At 37.1% G+C, this 13233-nt stretch overlaps 1 protein-coding gene across 1 annotated transcript in view; it reads left to right on the forward strand.

The window, feature by feature from the left end:
* CAMK1G (calcium/calmodulin dependent protein kinase IG) overlaps window positions 1-13233 on the forward strand; it is a 39407-nt gene that overhangs the window by 19381 nt on the left and 6793 nt on the right. The window contains exons 3-8 of the mRNA XM_007441725.3: window positions 1401-1529; window positions 5415-5489; window positions 7317-7455; window positions 7805-7928; window positions 10750-10825; window positions 12632-12744. Coding sequence (XP_007441787.1) covers window positions 1401-1529; window positions 5415-5489; window positions 7317-7455; window positions 7805-7928; window positions 10750-10825; window positions 12632-12744 — 656 coding nt within the window. The remainder of the gene's footprint in view (window positions 1-1400; window positions 1530-5414; window positions 5490-7316; window positions 7456-7804; window positions 7929-10749; window positions 10826-12631; window positions 12745-13233) is intronic.

The raw sequence follows: 13233 nt of genomic DNA on the forward strand, positions 1-13233 counted from the left end.
TATCTGAAAACCTGACACCCAAAATGGGACTGCAATGACAGAATGTTATAAACCACATTTGTAATGCCTTTTTTTCCCCCTTTGTTGTCTTTTCCTAAGTTGCATTCTTCCCAAAGTCTCTTATTTGGGAGGCTGAACAAGTGAACAGAATCATTTCAGGGTTTTGTTGTTGTGGCTACACAAGATGAAGAGGATTTGTTCCTTTGAGAAATCAGTCTTTCTTCAAATCTCCTGCTTTACTGCTGCAGAGAACAAGGGACATGACTTGGATAGAAATAAGGAAGAACTGTTACCTGGGCAAAGAAGGCTGAAATTTTCTTCAAGTTCAGGGAAGCAAGATAATATTCAGAAGTAGCTTAGGCAGATGCCTCCCTAATTCACTGGGATAGAAGAAGAAAGGGAAGTAAAGCTCAACCAGACTTACAAGATTCTGTTATCTCGATGATGTATAGTTCTAGTCTTCCTGTGGAGTTGAGTTTCTGGTCTGGTCTACCTCATAGGGCTGATAATTACAAAAGATGTTAGGGTTGTTACCTGCGTGAGGAGCAGACACTACTGCATCCAGAACAGCAGAAAAGAGTCTAGATTTATGTAAGATTTTCAGTACTGGCATTGTAGAGAAAGGAGGTTTCTCTTGAGTTCTGCTATCCTAGTTCCGGAATGGAAAAATCACTTGACAATGAATATTATCATTAGTGTGCAAAGGTATACAGAATCCTATTTACTCTTCATGCATTATAAGTTGACAGTTAATATAGTGATGTTCAGAAAGAATACTCTGTACTTTGCTCTGTGATTTTTTTCTACATTAGCGGTTGAACAGTATCATGAAATATTTAAGAGCATGGCCTGCTGCTTTGTGAAAATAATCAGGATCTTTGCTTGCCAGGTGAATGTCCAGTTCTTACCAGCCATATAGTCAGTTTCCATGCACATGAAACATAGAACAACACAAGGAAAAGGCCAGCCATATCTGTGTAAACTCACAGGTTGTAGATGTTAGATGTGAATTAGGTGCCATCCACAACTTCATCAATTCAATTCTCCATTCTGGGTTTATATATTCCAATAATATATTACCAAGAACTGAGGCATTGTTATACAACTGCTACCTTTTAGCCCACGTACCTAGCTTATTTCCATGCTACCATTTTCTGTCTACGTGGCCATTACACAATAAATAGAACTTCAAATCCCACTGGGGATTTATCCAATTAATACCCTTGAATTTGCAGCCAAATCCCTGGATCTAATTAGTAATGCCATCTGCTTCTGAAAGTAGTGTTAATGTATTACTATCTTCCTTGTGGGCTATTTTATGTGGCAGCATTTTATATCTGAACAATTAAGCCACCCACTGCAATACAATGCCTAGCCTTTTATCTTTGCTTTTCTCACAGAGGAGCCTTTTCAGAAGTTTTTCTGGTGAAGCACAGAGCCACTGGCAAGCTTTTTGCTTTGAAGTGCATTAAAAAGTCACCAGCCACCCAGGACAGCAACCTGGAAAATGAAATAGCTGTGCTGAAGAAGTAAGTACAGCTGGAAATGCATGACAAAGTTCAATGGTTCTGTCAAAACTCCTCAACAGGGCTACAAGTTACTCATTTTAGGGCAGTTAGAAGGGCAGTAAACTAAAGACTGCCTCATCTGGGCAGAAGGCTTCACAGATGAAACATCAATTTTCTCTGATTAAATTCACTAAAGGAATGAATGTTTAAATTATTTCTTTTCTCTGTTCTGCCTATATATGCATTAGAGACAGAAACGTAACAGAATAGCATCTGAAATCTAAATAGAACTGCAGCCCCAAAGTAACTTCGAAAAAGCACAAAATACCAGGCAAAAAAGAATATGTTATTGCTGTGACTAACAACTTAACAGAGTGCAATCCTATATGTGGCAGTGAAGTGGAGTCTCTGACAGCACCAGCGCTGTTGAAACTGAACACTACAGGCTATTAAACAGGCTTATGAATTCACAAAGTCCCAAAGTGAAACTATAGCCAATCTATACAATTTGGTCAGGAATAATTGAGGCTAATGGTATGCAAGGCAAAAAAATAATCACTTAACAGTCAGTCACTGCAATCTACAATCTACAGGTTAACACAGAGATCTTCAACTAACACATGGTAGTAATGCTGAGCAACGGGCATAAAAACCAACGCAGACTGCAAGGGCAGTAGAAAAAGCAAGCAGAGAGAAAAAACAGAAAAAACAGCAGCTGGAGGGAATCAAGAGGCATTTACTGTAAATGGGAGGAAAAGGAGAGCAAGTTCAAAAAAAGGTGGGGGAAAACAGCAGATGAGAAGCAGTTCATATAAATAAAGTACACACAGAGTTCATTTAGAGATTGAGAAAGTAGAGTTGTTGTTTTTTTTAAAAAAAAAAAGCTGAATGCACTGCAAGGCTTTTCGACAAACTAAAAGAAGGTGACAGACTTAAAGGTTTAACATTATGCCTTCTTACTACAACAAAGAAGGCAAGGTATTTAAAGGACGAAACACTACATTCGCACACACATCCATACATACACACTGGGAGGAGCAGATTTAAGCTGATTTCCTAATAATATTTTTTTCTTCCAGGGAATACTGTGTAAGGGCTAAAACTGGTGAGGCAGAAACCAGTGATTCCCAGGTTAGAGAGGACTGTTATGTAAAGCTAGCAGTTTGCCCAAGGCCACCAAACATGTTAATTTGGAAAGGGAGGAGAAAGAAATTCTGAGTTGTAAATGTTTGAGCAAAGATACCCAAAACCTATGACTTATTTGCCCTACAACAGCAATAAATTGTTGTGTTAAGCTTCATTCTTGTCTGCAATAAAGATCCTAAACTAACTGAGTCATGTCTGGGAGTCTCCTTCCAAGTCCAGCTGAAGCCTGACAAACCAAGCTTTATAAGTCATAGGTCTAAAAAACGAATTTTCAACACTTTCCTCATACTGTAATTCAGATGATTTTTGAATGGAGGGCAATCTGTAACAGTTGAATTAGTATACAGTTACATTTGATGTAGTGTAAATCAGCCAAGGAGACAGAAGGGATCCCTTTTCTCTGATCCCTTCTTTCCTAGCATTATTATTATTTCTTTTTTTCCCTTCACGGAGCTAATTTCATCTCATCTGACAAAGTAAGTATGTCACTCCTTTCTCATTTGGGAATAAATCCCATCACAACATCTGAAATAATACTGGTGTCCTATGTTATGATGGGCATAAATCCAAACAATATTGTGTCTGTTGTTCAGCTACTTAGAAATGAATAGGCCCAAAACAGTAGTAGTTCACAAATGAGGGCTACCAGACATGAACATGAAATAAAACTGCACTCAGTGGAGTATTGTACCAAAATCTGTCTTCCAATTTTGTTAAAAAATATAAACAACCTACAAAATAGCCTTCTCTTTTACTACAGGTAGTCCTCACTTAAGAACCACTCATTCAATGACTATTCAAAATTACAACAGTGCTGAACCTTATGACCAGTCCTCACACTTACCGCTGTCACAGCATCCTTATGGTCATGTGATCAAAATTCAGGTGTTCATCAACCAGCCTGCATTTCTGACTGCCACAGCATCCTGTGGTCATGTGATCACCACTTGTGACCTTCTCTGCCAGCTTCCGACAAGCAAAGTCAATGGGGAAGCCAGCAGGAAGTCGCAAGACATAGTCACATGAAGTCCTCACTTAACAACCACCACAAAAATGCTGTCACAAGTAGTCACAGTCATGAGGGGTCCTTGGTTAATGACTGCATCACTCAGCGATGGAGTTTCCAGTCCTAATTAGGGTCGTTAAGTGAGGACTACCTGTATCTTATTCTCAAAGCACTTCAGATTTGGGGATGGTATTTTGAGCTTAACTTATTACTGCAAGGTGACAACAGGAGGAGCTTTTGTTTTGTTTTGTTTTCTGTTACCCATCATTTCTTTGGTCTATAGACTCCATGGCTGCCCTCACTTCCTGAGTCAAGAAAGCTACAGGGAAGAATTCCTTTAGGATGTTTTCCCTTTGGATTAGATGTGGGAAATCATGCAGGCTGCAGACTCTAGAGAGAGTATGTTGTGGTGAAATATTCAGACACTTTCTTCCCTAAAGCAAGTGCAAGTATCCTTCATCCCACCCATTTTCTTCTCCTCTGAAAAAAAATTTGAAAGTGACTTCTCTGCCATCAAAGTGAATGAGAATGGTAGAAAAACTGCAGAAAAGATAATTTGGTGCTGCACTAATTCAGAGACAGAATTGGTGGGATGATTATATGATAAAGACAAACAAGAAATGGTAAGATATTTATACCATGCCTTTGAAATCCCTTTATTTATTTAACAAATTTATATAGCCACCCATCTACCCAAGGAATTTTGGGCAGCAAACTGAAATAAAAATAAACCAAGTATAGACAGCCAGAGATGTAACCTTGGAGCAAATATGGAAAAACATTTATGAGAACAAAAACATGTGTTAAGCCTGGGAAACAGAGAAAGTGTGAGAAAGAAGTTCAGAGTAGCTCCAACCTAATTCACTGAGATATAAGAGGAAGGGAAAACACACTCAGGCTTTCAAGGTTCTGTGACTATAGTCTTGGGGAGCCTGTTTCCTGGCCTACAGTCACCAAGAATATAGATCCGTTAAAAAGAAACTGGGTTGAGGGGCCTAAGAATCACATTATCAGCTCATGAAACAAACCACTTCCACACCAGAACTCCATCCACATCCCAGCTGTAGTGCCTGGGGAACAGCCAGATCTTCACAGCCTTCTGAAAGGCCAATAGGATTGGAACTGACTGTATCTCAGTGAGGAGACTATTCCACAAAGCAGGCCCATGACAGAGAAGACATGCTTCCTAGAGCCCACCATGTGACACTGCTTCACCAATGAGCATGTCCACTCTGCCAGATCTAGTGGGACAGGCAGAAACATCAGGGACAGGATGAATTTTATGGCTTTTAATTTTATAATTGGAAATTGTGATTTATGTAGACCTTCAGTCTGATCCCTCAAGTATGTTTACATTATTATGAAAGCAACAGAAAAAAATGTGAGAATTATTCATACCCAAAGAAGAGTAAAACATTTTAAGAAAGCGATACTAGTAAGCTCGTTTAAACCTTGTCTCCTTCAGAATAGTATACAGAACATAAGAAAAATCCAGCCCACATGCTCCCAGAAATAGTACAGTTTCTAAACAAGAGAAAACATGTTTTGTAATGTTCTTCCTTTTTTTTCCATGAGTGTATTGCAAGCAGTAGTGGGAAGCTGGATCTCTTGTTATCAGAAGCTGAAGTATGTGTTTTGTTCCTCAAATGAAAGTACCAGAGTTCAGTCTGAATGAAAAACTTCTTACACTAAGGAGGGATGAATGCTAGCTTACTTTTTTAATGATCTGTATCACGTTCTGTCTTTGGTTGCAGAATAAAGCATGACAACATAGTAACTCTTGAGGACATTTATGAAAGCACAACCCACTATTATCTGGTAATGCAGCTGTAAGTATCAACACGTAAATTGTGTAAGAAACAAACATTTCAGAATTCCCAGCCAAGAATCGGTGGCTTCTGAGAACCATAGCCCAACACATCTGGATCACACTAGGTTGTAAAAGGTTGTATTAAATAGTCCTGTCACACTGTGGGACTTCTTTTGTTCTTTTTTTTGGGGGGGGGAGCATTGTAAACATCTCCACTGTTATGTTTAAACTAAGAATGGCAGCCATAGAGATACAGCCCAACCCAATGGTCTTTACTGTGATATCAGCACAGTCCCTCTGTGTTGTAAGTACACGATACTTAAATGTAACAGCAGTAGTGTAAAATAAAGCCACAGAAATGTGGAACACTATTAGAACAATTTAAAAGTAACAGGTTTCTAATGAATTAGACTACTTCATATTGTTGATCTGATTTTTTTTTTTTCTGATTTCTTAGGCCCTATCATAGTTTAACAGCTAAAAGATCTAAGAGGGCCTCTGTTTTCTATTTTTCAATTTATTATTGTATACTTTCTGTTTGTTTTTTTTCCCTGGCACTTGACTTTGAAGTACCACAAGAGCTCAAGCAGTGGAAATACTCTCTCTCTTTACCTCTTCCCCACAAATTGTTCAAGTTGTTCCTCCAAGATAAATTCACCAAGTCAAATCTTGCAATCCCATACGTATATATTCAACCTCATTCACTTTAATGAGACTTACTTCCAGATAAGACTGCAGTCTAGGTGCAGTCTAACCCATCTAACCTAGCAGTAAAGAAACAATATTCTCTTGGTTGCGGTAATTTTAAAACTGTATTCACCCTTATATGTGAATAAAGCCATGCAAGCAGTTTCCTTCTTTCTGTCTATAATAGTTTGTTTAGGTGTTGTAAAGAGTGAAGAAAAAAGTTATTGCCTGTAACAGGAAACGGAAAAGGAGCTAGAAGAGAAATGAGAAAAACATGATATCTAATTTGTTCAATGGGTGGCCAATAATGAATATTAAGAATTATGCAACATAACATCTGTGAGTGGGAGGATTTCTACACAGTAGACAGATGGATCCTAAACAAAAGTATCATGCCCCATTTCACTCATATTCAAAAGAGGAAGGAATTAATGAGAAAATATCTAACTTATATATGCTGAGCATTAAAAAAGGGAAAATAGGTTTGCTTATCAGCAATAAACCAGACTCCTCATTCAAAGCTGAATTGGAAGTAGATTCATCTAATGAAGATATTTCCTGCTAATTATATGCTAGTAAATTGCATCATGGAAGGCTAGAAGGAACTTCTTTATATGCCAGATTTAATGAAGACAGATCCTAGTCATTTGGAGACAGGCACTAGCATTGCATGGTCTAAGGCATATTGAGTTTAATATATTTTCTTTGTGTTACAAGCCATCCATTTTTCTTTTCAGATCCAAGTGTGATGCAGATCCAAAGGGCAGCACTTGCAGTTTCTTTCTAGTTGAGGCTTCAAATTGTTTAATGGTGAAATTGAGTGTTAAAATTAATGTGCTTATTTAGCTCATGATTTCATGTATAAAATGGGCATTATTGCTCGTACTGAAGGGTTACAGCAGTATTTTTTCCAACCTGAGAATCAGAAGTGCCTAAGCAGCAGTTCCTACTTCTACAAATTAGAGTCTGGGTTTATAATCCCTTTCAGATTATAAACAAAGCAATTAAGAGGTACAAAACTTCCCAGTGTTACCAATAAACAATTTTATTTGGCATGGCACTGTGTATAAATTAACACAGAAGATGGAATATAGAGAAGTGAAACCAAACAGATTCCCTCTACATCGGCACATAATCCAAATGGAATTTTCTTCCACAGAGTGTCTGGAGGAGAATTATTTGACCGTATTTTAGAACGAGGTGTTTACACTGAAAAGGATGCTAGTATTGTAATTCAGCAAGTCCTGGGAGCAGTGCATTATCTTCATGAAAATGGGATAGTTCATCGAGATCTAAAGGTATTTTCTTTTAATGATCTCTATTTAGGTACCACCGTATTTTAACTACAAGTCATGCAAGCATCCATGAATTTGCAATTATTTTTTTTAATCACACCCACCTCCTAATATGCAGACAGAGTGGGGAAGAATATTGGCATTAGAATATTGTGCCTTATATTATTCCTTTCTAAAAATACATTTATTGCACTTTCTGTTCCCCAAGTTCAGACCAGCTATGTACACAACAAATGAAAATGGCACACTCTGATCTTGGTATTTCTAGATTCATCACCGTAATCTCATCCACCAAGGAGGGTCATTCAGAGACTGAATGTCAGACAATTAATTTTCATCTTCTTATCCATAGCCTGAAAATTTGCTCTACCTAACACCAGAAGAGGACTCCAAAATCATGATAACCGATTTTGGTTTGTCTAAAATGGAACAGAATGGCATCATGTCTACAGCATGTGGAACTCCAGGATATGTTGGTAAATTAAAAAATGGAACTAAATTGTTTTTTAATAGTAATTTTATTAAAGATTAATAAACAATAAAACTAATGCAAACTAAAAGAGTTAAAGAATAAAACAAAAAAAATAGGAGGTTCAGAAAAGGAAGAAAGAAAAATAGAAAGAAAAATAGAAAAGAAATAAAAAATAAGAATATAGTAAAGGAAAAGAAAAGAAATATATAAAGATGTGATTTCCAACCTTCATCACAAGTATAAACAATTTAGTAACTTATCACCTTCTCTTAAAATACAACAAATGAACTGTTCTTCCCATATCCCATCTCTTATCTATAAACAAATCCTTAAAGCCTCATCATTTCAGTCCTGATGTCAGTAAAAGTCTATTAAGGGTTACTAGAAATAACAATATATCTATTTTAACCTTGATCAAATAAACCAACTTTATATTCCTTCCTTTTACTTCTAACAATCTTGATCTTTAGTCCCTTCAAATAATGTCCTAGAACTTGATTTCTTTTCATTTTTTCTTTGTCCCTTCTCACAAAATTCTTCAAAGCTTTAACAAGCCTCTTTTGTAAATCCAATATGGGAAAATTATTCAGGTCGTTCTCTTGGTTTGTTATTTGTATATCCCTTTTATTTATTAAGACATCAGCCGGTTTCTTTTGTATGTCCAGTGTAACATCTTTTTCCACAGCATTCTTGTAGCCTGTCATTTTAAAATCCACTTAAATCCACTCAAATCAGTCTCAATCATGTCAGGTAATCCTTGTTTCTCTTCCATAACATCTTTTGGACACAGTGTCTCCATAGAGGCAGATGTCTCTGTCAACACTTTTAAAATTAACTTCTGGGTCCAATATTCAAAAATACCCTTCAATATGTCCAGTGTTAAAACATTTTACTTAGTTCTGTATTAGTAAGTCAAGTTTGAATGTTCCTCTCCTTTAATTGTAATCATTAGTTCCTTCTGGTTCCCTCTAGTGTACAATTTTTCAAGTCTTATCTTATTTAAAACAAAAAACAAAAAGAATTCAAAACAAAAGCATTTTCCCACAGGAAGAATTCTTTATAATTAATTCCAAAATCTTATTTCAAATTTATCTGTACCCTTAGTGCATTTGTAACTTTCTAAAATCAAACTTTTAATCACTCTTTTGCTGTTTATTCCAGAAAAAAATAATTAAGTCCTTAAACTTGTATTTGAGACTATTTTCTAAGGATTGAAGGAAACTCACCCAGTGCTGTAAAACCTGTTGATACAAAGGCTCCTAATAGCTGAAAAGCAGTTAACAAGCAGTGAAAGTGATTTAAAAAGGAAGTATGCAAACCCACTGTCCTTTAAAAGGCACTGACTGCGATTTGAGCAAGATGGCTGTTCCCTCATCTCCCAGAGGTCTAAACCCACCAGAGGCCACTGTGTTGTGGTCTCCTTTGGGGGGAGCAACTGTCTGGAGCATTTGTGGGCAATCTCAGGTCCTCTTCTTGTCCAGAGAGGAATTATGAAGAGCCGATCTACTTGCCAGCTTTTCAATTCTCCATTTCTTCCCTGGAAGTCAAAAATGGAAATAATTTGTGCAATGACAATATCTATAATCATGTGCAATGACAATATCTATAATGTGCAATGACAATATCTATAATCTCTATTAGCAAATTTGTCTGAATATGAGTGAACATAAGTAGGATATTGAGTGTCTGGCCATTTTCAAATGTACTCTTCTCTCTGCACAGCAGTTATGTAAAATAAAATAGCTGAGTCTTTAGGTTGTAGACAAAATGTTGACAATGTCCCCATTCTCAGTGTATTGTTCTCAGTATATAAATATATGGAGAGAAGGAGTGAAATCATAACTACTAAATGGAAGGAAAAATCAGCCATGTTTGGCATAATCCCATTGCATACAACTGCATATACAGAATGGAATTCTCCATGTGACTGGGAGAGATCATGAAAGAAACACTCATGTTCCTTCTCATATACAATTGTACATGTGAGGACTGTTGCAAGCATTGTAATTAATGCATAGAAGCTAAACACAAGTGATCTGCAGCCCATTCACTCCACATGTTTAGACAATATAGATCTATTGATACCCACTGATTACAATTAAATTCTGCTTTATAAAAATATGCATAAGTTGCAGTTGTTCTCCGTAGGATCAAAACTATGATATGGACCATTGATTAAAATAAAACTTGCTCAGGATCCATAAGAAAATCAAGAAACTCTACAAGGCTATCTCAATAAATTACAATTTGAACAAATATCACATTGCCCTAATATCACATTTTCCTAATATATATCCCCTCTCACCCCCATGGATGGTATGTGTCTTCCTCAATCTTGGGTCTTCTACCAAAGGCCTGGGAGTTTGAGGGTTCTGCGCAGTATCTTTGCTGTTCCTACACTGCACTCTTCTGGACAGAGAGCTCTGATGTTGTTCCTGGGATCTGTTGGAGCCACTCTCCCAATTTAGGAGTCACAGCTCTGAGTGCTCCTACTACTACTGGGACCACTTTGGCCTTTATATATATATATATATATATATATATATATATATACACACACACACACACACACACACACACATACACATACATACACATACATACACATACATACACATACATACATACACACACTATATTGTCCTCCTCAGCCTTTCCAGAGTAAGCAACTTATGCCATTGCTTATGTCAAGCATGCTATTTTTTCTTTCCTTTATGCCCTGCTACCCTGAAAGAAATCTTGAGCTAATGTAGAGTTGGTTAATTTTAAAGAGATCAGTTGGTTATATTACTGGTAATTTGGGTTTTGTTGTTTGTTCACTGCAGCTCCAGAGGTGTTAGAACAAAAGCCATACAGTAAAGCTGTGGATTGCTGGTCAATTGGAGTTATTACCTACATCCTGTAAGATAATCTGTGAACTGAATTACACCAAACTTGCCAATGTCCTTCAACGGTCTTAAACCTTAACAAAGGTCTAGTAACAGCATGCTAAACTCAGATAAAAAGTAGAAAGAAAGCATTAGTTCTTTGTGGCCCACTAAGAGCCAAAAGAAAATAATGACTACTCTTCACTGCATATTAATATCTTCTACTTTGTTGCATGTTTTTTTTGTAACAAGTTTTATATGGTCTCTTGGGGGTGGCGGCAGGGTGGGCGGGGGTGGGAGACAAACAACTTTTCCACCTGCATTTGACTTACCAGTTATGGATACTTCCAGATGGGGATTGTCCAGCCAGAGCAATCCATGTGCTGGTAATCTCAAACTAGACTATTGCAAGCTAGTCCCATTAGGTCTACCTTTAAATCTGTGGCTGCTGCAAAATGCTGGCTGCTAAATGTTGAGACCAACAGTGGTTGTTTCTGCCAAGTCAGATTCAACCATAAAGTTTTATACTGCTTAGGACCTGGATATCTGTTGGAGCATTTTCTGCCTTATGTGGTGTCTTGGAACCAATTCAGTATAGATGCTACAGCCTGAGAGAGGGTATTCTTGGTATATGTATTCCAACAGTGGAATTCCTCATCCTCCCTTCCCCTCCACCCCAATTCAGTTATGTTCAGTATTTAGCCCTGCACTCTTTCAATACTAGCTGAAGATCTATCTACTGTATTTGTTCAGGTCTTTGGTTAAAGCTGTTTACAGTTCCTATTTGTCATAATTGTTCTGGTTGTTGCATCCTATGTTGATTTTTAAAACTGGTTTCAAATAGAGGAATTTTGGAAGGTTTCCTTCTATGAAAAGGTTCTATTGTAAATTGCTCCTTCATTGTAAACTAAATGAATTTGTTTATATCTCATTTATAATCCAATATATTATAAATGTTATGGATGGATGGATGGATGGATGGATGGATGGATGGATGGATGGATAGATAGATAGATAGATAGATAGATAGATAGATAGATAGATAGATAGATAGATAGATAGATATTCTCCATGGTTATTTCTTTGTTCTGTTTATGTCTGCATTGTGACAGCACTTGCTTTTCAAATAACCTTGGCAGAGAATTATACAAGCTAAGTAACTGTGAACAGGGAGTGCATCAGGCATATGCACTGATGCCTGTCATAAACAGTGTTAATCTGATGAACTAATCAAGTTAGTTATACCAGCTACATCAAGATGCAAAATTGAAGAGAAAGTGCCTCTTGGTTCAAGGAAGAGCGCTGGACTTTTTTTTTGGTTTGGTTTGGTTTCAGAAGTTAGTAAGGATGTCAGCTTTCCCTGGCTGAGAGCTTTCAGGTGCATCATTGACTACAACTCCCATCAACCCCAGCTAGATTGATCATCCTGGATGAGAAAAATCCAATAAAACTGGAAGGCATTAGTTTGAAGATCGCTGCTCCAAGGATTTATTCTAATTTGTGATGAGCATTGAATCTAGCTTAGTACTAAAATACCATCAATACAGTCTTCATACATTTTATTCAAAAGCCAATGTTTTTTCTTCTCTGGAGCATGATTATGTTTGGGTAGGATATTAAAAACTCGCCTCTACCACTGGCAGCTGACATCCAGTATGAGCTCCTGGAAATTCTCACCCTCTTTTATAACATTGGACAATAGCCAGAATGAGCTATGTATTGTTCACAGGTAGCATTGCCCCATATTAGATATTGATCTATTGATTAATCTTTTTGAATTTACACAGTCAAGGAATATATGTCATTTGTCTTTTTCTCTCTTTTTTCCAATCTACTTTAGCCTGTGTGGATACCCTCCTTTCTATGAAGAAACAGAGTCCAAATTGTTTGAAAAGATCAAAGAAGGCTATTTTGAATTTGAGTCTCCATTTTGGGATGATATCTCTGAGTCAGGTATTTTTCAGCCTGGCAAAATCTCTGCTGGAATTATGTTTCCTCTCTGGATTCCTACTACCGATGAGTATATAATTAGGCAGCTGTTGAGTAGTCAACAATTTTTTAAAAGTATGTGTTCATTGATTTCGGGAAACTGCCCTGATTTCGGGAAACTGCTCTGCTGTGTTTTTGATAGGTGACATCCTTGAGTGTGTGTGTGTGTGTGTGGCTGAGCAAGGGAGAAAAGCTGTTGCAAGCGTGTGGGAGATTTTCACTGATACTGTATCATGCTGAAGCATTTTGAAGGTGCAGATGCTCTTTCAGAACCTGCAGCATAATTAATCATTTGTTGGTTGCTAACAGATTTCTCCTTGCTTCGAATAGATTTTGCTTGAATAATTGTAAATAAATAGATACCATGAACCTTAAGTACTCCCTCTTTTTAGAAGAAACCAGGTCCAGAACTGCTTACTACTTGATAAAGAGGTTTTTAATGATAAGCACATG

Source organism: Python bivittatus, unplaced genomic scaffold (genome assembly GCF_059951505.1).
Source record: "Python bivittatus isolate LINGU-HERP-01145 unplaced genomic scaffold, Pbiv_v1 ctg000700_np1212, whole genome shotgun sequence".
NCBI lineage: Eukaryota > Metazoa > Chordata > Lepidosauria > Squamata > Pythonidae > Python > Python bivittatus.